At 40.3% G+C, this 7977-nt stretch overlaps 1 protein-coding gene across 2 annotated transcripts in view; it reads left to right on the top strand.

Annotated features, from left to right (window-relative positions):
• TDG (thymine DNA glycosylase) overlaps positions 1-2369 on the top strand; it is a 16222-nt gene extending 13853 nt beyond the window's left edge. For both annotated transcript variants that reach the window (XM_018558923.1, XM_018558922.1), the window contains exon 10: positions 1867-2369. In XM_018558923.1, the coding sequence (XP_018414425.1) occupies positions 1867-1982 (116 nt within the window). In that variant the 3' untranslated portion in view covers positions 1983-2369. The remainder of the gene's footprint in view (positions 1-1866) is intronic.
• The last annotated feature ends 5608 nt before the right edge of the window (positions 2370-7977 follow it).

Here is a 7977-nt window from a genome sequence, read left to right as displayed (position 1 = left end):
CATCACTTCCGGTGTCACTGTACACAGTCTCCGGCTCTTAGAGCCAGGAGATGAAGCAGATCTCTGCTTCCTCAGCTTCTTTGGGGTCCCTAGGTGACATTAGGAGTCTGCAAGACCCCTGATGTCGCCATAAAGAGGACCTGTCACACCCTATCTGCTATTAGATGGGGTGCTTGTTAGCTCCCTACGTAATAGCAATAGGGTTAGTGGAAAAAAAATAAAATAAAGTGTTTAAAAAGTTTTAAAAATGAAAGTAACATAAAAGAAAAATTATAAAATGGAAAAAAAAATTTTAAGACCCCCGTCCCCCACGTGCACGCACATACACACGCAAAAATGACAATTGCGCTACACATTTTACATATCGCGGCAAACGTCGGAACGAGAGCAATAATTATAGCACTGTCAATGACTGTTAGCACTAAACTGATGAGCGGTAAAAGCATTTAAAATGTTCCCTATGAGAAATTTTGGGTATTTATATTTTTTGCGGCCTCACGGGCGAACACAATTTTAAGGCTTGACATGTTTGGTATCTATTTACCCGACGTGATCCCGTCTTTCATATTTTACCAAAAAATTGGGTATTATATTATGTTTCTGTGCACTAAATTTTAATTTAGTTTACTTTTTCCTTAAAATACGGGTTTGATAAACATTTGCGCAAAAACCGTGCGGCGTAAAAAATTGCACCTAGCATTTTTTTATTCTACAGGGTCTCAGCTTTCAGAAAATATATCATTGTTGGGGTCTGAAGCTGTTTTCTAGCCAAAAATGTATATTTTATCATGTGTGCGCAAATAGTAGGAAAATGCCCCGGATGGCAAGTGGTTTTTAACATAACATCTGAAAGGTAAGAATTTTTAAAGTTATTTTTCAGTATGTTGTGTGACCAGGATCACATAACAGACATATAGAAGGGGTTTCTCAAATTTGACTGCAAAAGTAGAAATACATCTTAAAGGGTATGTAAACTCTAACAATGAACTTACCTTATTTGTTACTTTTTTGGTCTGTTAAGTATAACATTGAAACCATTTTTGGTATATCTGTTCAATAAGTGCAAACAATATCTGTTCTTGTGCACACTTCCTGTGTTATCTTAAGGAGTCTAATTAGCCCTTCTAGTTCTTTTGGATTATAGAACACTAATTGTATATGTTGTAGAAAAAGGCAACTGGGATGTAATGCAGGCAGATTATGGCTGGTGGAAGGCGCAAGCAGGGGTGCTTCACATCGCTTCCTGAAAATGTCACAGCAAACTTGCCTTGGTACTCCTTTAAAGCAAGGAGCTGGGAGGAGTTATGCAAATGACAAAATGCCTTAATGGGTGGATGTTTGTTACTAGGCAGTTTGCATTTGCATGTAAACAGTAACTCCAGCATGTGATGATATACATCCATGATTGAATGAACTGAAATCCAATTAATTAAAGGGGGCACACCAGGAACAGCCTAACTGTGACAGTTTCATTGTCACAGGTTGGCTAGAACTATGAGGCTGAGTGAAAATCACACTCGCCTCATAATTCTCCTTTTAAAAACCAGAAAGATGAGCCTGATGTCATGTCCGTTACTTCTAAATACTGATGCCACATTGTGTGGGTCTGGTTCAGATGCAGAAAACCATGGTTGATTTCCAAATATTGCACTTGGACTGCCAAGCAGCAATGTTTGATATCAGGCTGTGGGGTTCCCTGAAGGGAGGGTTTAGTGAAGAGTGGTATATAACAACCTATAGAGATCTCTACCTGAAACACAGAGGGACATGACAAAAATAAATTTTGCAAGTTTTGTGCATTGCAAATGGTAAGCTTACATTACATTAGTAGAATTGTCCTAACTGTATTGATTTGCTCTTTTCTAGCACCCTGTAACTCTGAGTCTGTTCAGAACGGGCCGTGGCCATCTGAGCCCCATGGTGAGCACATGTCTACGCTTAACCACTGTGAGGACCAGCGACAAGAAAGCAGCAGTGCTTGAGACTTGCTGCGTGTTCCAAGCTATGCAAGTGTCACTGCAGTTTTATTGCAGTCACAAGGAACTGAACCTCAGTTGACTAACTGAAGACTTTTTCGTCTCAAACGTTACCTCTTATTTTTATTAAAATGTAAGCAGTAGTAGTAACAATTTATTTTAAGGTAGGAAGTTTTAAAAACATTAACTTTTTGGAGGAAAAAAAAAAAAGCATACGAACTAGCGTAGTCACAGTTGCTTTGTATTTAATGTTGGCTGTGTGATGCAGTTGTTTCTGAACTGCATGCTCTACCCTTGATGCTGTTCATTTTAGGAAATGATTTAACTGTTCCATTTTTATATGGATAGAACGACGGTGCTGTAAATTTTGGACATCATTTTGTTTTTACTTTTAACAAAATAGCAAATTATGTGATTTTCTTAACTTAAGCTGGGTTGTGCTTGAGTATACTTTCACCACGTTTATGCATATATCTATGCATATATCTGTCAGGCAAGTTCTCGGCTCCTGCAGGGAAGGTTTTTATAGTCTATTATACTTTGTCCACAGTTACATGCTGAATTTAGTTCCTTACAATAAATTGTTTAACGTGAACCAATGGCAGCAGTTAAAATGAGTAAACATGATGTGCTTTATTTAATGTCTTACAAAGTGTTTTTTTGTACTTGAATTACATAATTTAAGACCTCTCATTTTTAATCCTTTGTCAAAGCTGTTATTTATTTTTTATTGTATGTGGTCGAATGCAGTTTGTGATATCTTTGTGCTTTGAAAAAGATGCACGGTACATGAGCTTATATATATTTTTTTCACCTTAGCCATGTATAGGAAAGTACCATTGTAGCAAGGTAAGGTCACAATTTGCACATAACACATTGTGCAGAGGCTTTTGGAAGCCAATTAGAAATCAGCTAGCAGTAGTTTATTGCTGAAAGTTGGTACATAATCTACACGTTGCGTGTCTAGTGTGATTGTTCCCCATTATGTATGGCTAATAGTAAAACGCTATATAATTTAATCCTGATATGCCATGCCAATTAGAATTGACATACAATAATGAATTATTTGCTTCATTAAACGGACACTAAACTCTGGAGATGAATCTTAAAAATGCATTCAAGTACCCAAATTCTTAACAATACTGTATCTAATTTGTGTATCATTCAGCTGCAGATCCTCAAATCATCTCTGACTTGGTTAAATCTTAAAAATGCATTTAAGTACCTAAAGGCCTCATTCACACTGGGCGTGTGGCTTGCACACCCATAAACAGCTGATCCTGGGAGGGACAGGTGCTGCGTGTGATTGCACTCAGCAGCTTGTTCTTCCCTATGGGAGGACGCGGCTGTACGCTGTCATCCGTGCGGGGACGGATGTCTGCACTTGGATGCAGACAGGATTGTGTTCGTTTGATACTGTACAACTGCGTCGTCCTAGAAGGAAGAACAGGCTGCTGAGCGCAATCACATGCAGCACCTGTCCCTCCGGGGATCAGTTGTTTACGGGCATGCACACCACCCGGACCTGTACGCCCAGTGTGAATGAGGCTTAACTATTAAAGGAGAACTATGGGGTTAATTCTTTTCCCCATAGTTCTCCTTATGGTAACGAGAGGACACAAACTAGCGTCCTCCCGTCACCCCAGGCTGAGTATACTGCGAGCTATATTGAGACGCCGCAGTATACCGCGAGCAGCTGCTCGCGGTATACTGAGACGCCGCAGCTGAAGCGGATCCCGACAATTGTGCCGGGATCCGCCCAGCTGCGTGACTGACAGCTGGCTCTGCCTATCTAAAGGCAGAGCCAGCTGTACCCTCCCCCGTCCCGCCAGTCAGCGCTAGCAGGGAGGGGGGAATCCAGCCCCTCCCCTGTCACGGCAGAGAGCCGTGACAGGATCGAGAGGTGAGCGAACGCCGGTATGTGTTCCACTCACCTCCCGATCTACTGAGCCGACCTGCGACAGTCTCATTGTTCACAGGTCGGCTAGAACTATGAGGTGAGTGAAAATCACACACCTCATAGTTCTCCTTTTAACAAAAATGTATCTTATTTTGTGTATCACACAGCTGTAGATCCTCTAATAATAATCATCTCTGAATTCATGCTGACACTGTCCTTCCTTCTGGAGGGTGGCTACTTTTGTTCCCCATGGTCCCTTTGTGTGTTGTAAAGTAGCCACCGCTCCAAGCTCGCTCCTGTGATGGACTACAATCTCAATACAAATTGGTTAACTAAATATGAGATTGTAGTATATCACTGGAGCGAGCTTGGACCGGTGGCTACTTTACAACACACAGGGACCATGGGGAACAAAAGTAACCACCCTCCAGAAGGAAGGACAGTGTCAGCACCAATTCAGAGATGATTGGAGTGATACACAAATAAGGTACATTTTTTGTTACTAGTTAGGGTACTTAAATGTATTTTAAGATTTAATTCCTGAGTTTAATATCACTTTAAGCCAAACAAATTATGCAAGTCCTAAAATCCTGGACAGTATGTGGTACTGTAGATCGTTCTGTAGTGCAAAACAAAAAGCATTAAGATGCTGTAACCAGCCAGTTTTTAATATACACATTGAAACAATCTGTGATTGGTTGCTGCAGGGTTCTTCACGTCATATTTTTTAAAACCTTACATATGTAAAAGATTTATGTTGGGTAATAAAGGAAAATGTAATTTTATATGTGCCCTTGCTCTGCAGCCTGAGAAAAAAAAAACAAATGGTATTACCATTCCTGTCTAACGTGCAACCTTCCAGCATTTGTTTCTACCTCTTTTAACATAGAGGAGGCTGTTTCTGCCTGCCACTAGAGGGCCCTGCACTGAGGCGCATGATGCAGTGTCCTTTGGGATACGCAGCTGGTCTGTAAGGAGTGCTGGAAATTGCTTTCAAACCATGGCAAGGAAGATGATGACCTTTTCCTTCTTATCTCATGCTGCAGTAATAAGAACCATAGGTGAAGCTATCAAGGCATGTAAACCTTTCAGCTGTGCTAGTGCTTACACAAAGTACGTCATTCACATGGACATCATGCATTCTGTAGTTCTACATTATTCAAGTTTTTTTGGTGAATATTTAATGACACTATATGAATATAAAAATCAGGTTAAAAATATTGAATATGGGACCACTTTATGGTGCTATATGTAGAATGGTTACTTCACATTCATGTATTACCTTCTGATCTTCTGGATAATACAATGAACATACTTTGTCTTCTCTGGTTGTCAACTCAATATTTTTCCTTTTTTTTTCTTTGGGGTTTTCATACTGCTGTTGATCTGTTTAAAACTTTTTTCTGATATATTGTTGATATGATATAAACCTTTTTACAACCATGTTAGCCCACATGTTTTAAAATATACTTTTTTTTTTTTTTTTCTTTTTTAAATTGTCCACGAAATAAAAAAAAACAAAAAACGCTTCATAAATGTTGAGCTCCTGTGTTTGTGTAATTTTGGGGTTTCAGTGTCATAGGGATAGTAAGTGTTGAAAACGTACTGAGCAATACATGTGACCCTTCTATGAAACAACACTTTTCTTCCCCCTCCCATTCCATAGATAATAAACCTTGTAGTGGTGGATCTGGTCAGTGCTGGGTAGGTCTGTGGCGTTTTGACTCATGGAAGGTCCCTTCAAGTAGGTGAGTAGTGCCAGCTGGTTGGGGAATATGATCACTTTAGAAGTGTGATATAAAACATAGCTAACACATTTCAGGAGACTGGGCCCTTCATTAGGGCTTTAGTAATGGTAAGATCTGTAGTTTATGGGCACTGCAGTCTAGGTCCTTGTATGATAACGGTGTTCTATAGAGTCTGTTGTGACTGGTACAACCAACAGGTGTAACACCACCAAAGCTTTGAAGAAGAATCCACCAAAATGTATTTTCTATATTTTATATCCTACAACAGAGGTAGGCAAACTATGGCCCTCCAGCTGTGGTGCAACTACCAATCCCCTGAGACACTGCAAGACTGACAGCCAAAAGACATGCCTCCCAGAGTCAGATGCATGATGGGATTTGCCGTTTCACCACAGCTAGAGTGCTTGAGTTTGCCTACCCTTGTCCTATACTAATAAAGAGGTCATTGTCTTCCCACCAGCTGGAGTTTCCAAAACTTTCTATTAAGGCAAGGTTCACACGGGTGCTCCATGACCGCGTTGCAATCGTGCATGAAATCGCTGATCACGCTGGCGGTGTTCTTTTCTAATGGTACCCCAGTTGCGCCAGGTAGATCGCAGTTTCCCACAAAAAAAGGTTCATGTACCTTTTTTCAGCGATTGCCACGTGGATGTAACCCCATTAATGATCAATGGGGCCACGCGGCAAACGCTGTGTGCACCGGGCCTCACACATAATGCTCCTCATGTATTCACATATATATTCAACTGATATTTAGTCTGCATTCGCACTGGCAAATGAGGTTTTGTATACTTATATGACCATTAAGTGGAAGGTCTGATTTTCCTTTCATAAGAGGGATATTGCTCTTATTAATGCCTGCTCGAGAAGTGCAAAAGAGCAGGACACTTCTATATTACTTCATGGTCTCAGAGATTTAAAATGACACTCTCCTACAATGGAAGAGGTAGTATGCCTGCCTCTCGGGTTGCTAGTTTCTCTTATTGTCTCTGTTTTTTACTTTGCAATACAGTGATCTACTGTAAAAAGCAGATTACTAAGATGCCAGTGGACTGCTAAGGTAGTGCTTATAGCAATCAGATTGGTCTAAACCTTGTTTTAAAAAAAAAAAAAAAAAAAAGCAACTGCCTGGTGTTGCTATGTGTAATACAATACGTTTTGCTTCTGTTTTTATACTGTGACTTGTTGCAGAAACATAGATCATAACTGTGGGGGTTTACAATGGAAGTATCCTTGGCCTAAAGTGTGCATGTCAAAGTAGAAATATGGAAGCTGCCATTGCTGACACCAGTTTGGTATCCTTGCATCACTACATAGTGAGCAACTGACCTGGGGAAAAAAAAAAATCAAGCAACCAGTTACATGTCGTGTGCATATGCATGTACTTCTGGGTCAGTGAGTCACTAAGCCAAGGATAAGGATTACAGCGGGTCCATGTGTAAAGTCAGAAGATGAGCCACAGTGCGCTACAATAGGTGGAACGTTCTATAATGTCTGGTCAGCAGAAGCTTGATCTAATCTTCTAATATAAAGTTTGTTATTCAATTCTGTTTTTACTAATAACTTCCAAAGCTCTCTGTGCTGCTGGAAGCCATCTTTCTGCCCTTTCCACAGTGACTTTAAGGTTGGAGGCCCACTGCTCCATGTGCATAGGTGTGAACAGTCCAATAGCTTTCCCTTATACACCAATGTTTTACTTCTTTGTTAAACACCCGTTATTACACCCAGACAGCCATTTGTGCAATTCTTTCCGATGTTCACATATTAAGCTATGTAACTATGTTGCCATGGTATTGTAATGGCTAGATGTTTTCAGACTATGTTGGTGTGTTATAAATATTCCTTATTAAAGACTAAAAGACGATATTAGTGAAAAGTGATTTATTTCCTTTAAACATACTGATGCTGCAAACAAGACGTGGGGGGAAGATAGACTGGTTTAGGGTATTTTTGAAGGGTGACATTTAAGAACTGTTACCAGGACCAAGATAGATTGCGGAACAGTTACTGAAGTTTTCATAGGCTCAGCTGTTATACAACATTAACCTTGAAGAGAACTGGGCTTATGCAAGGTTCTAAACATTTAGGGATACGCTTAAAAATAAAAAAAGCTGTACTGGGGCTATGCCACTGTAAAAACCTCTGCACATTGTAATGCATATAGATGTGCTTCATAAAAGTCACATGATTGGCTCTCCTCCAATATCTTCCCTCTGCTGCATTAAAGGAGAACTATGAGGTGAGTGCTTTTTGAGGTGAGTTCTAGCCGACCTGTGACAATGAGACTGTCACAGGTCGGCTCAGTAGATCGGGAGGTGAGCGAACACATACCGGCGTTCACTCACCTCTCGAT

This window comes from Nanorana parkeri, unplaced genomic scaffold (assembly GCF_000935625.1).
Source record: "Nanorana parkeri isolate BGI_ZX_2015 unplaced genomic scaffold, ASM93562v1 scaffold369, whole genome shotgun sequence".
In the NCBI taxonomy this organism is placed as follows: domain Eukaryota; kingdom Metazoa; phylum Chordata; class Amphibia; order Anura; family Dicroglossidae; genus Nanorana; species Nanorana parkeri.
The sequence above is the reverse complement of the archived record's forward strand: the minus strand, read 5'-3'. Positions and strand labels throughout refer to the sequence as shown.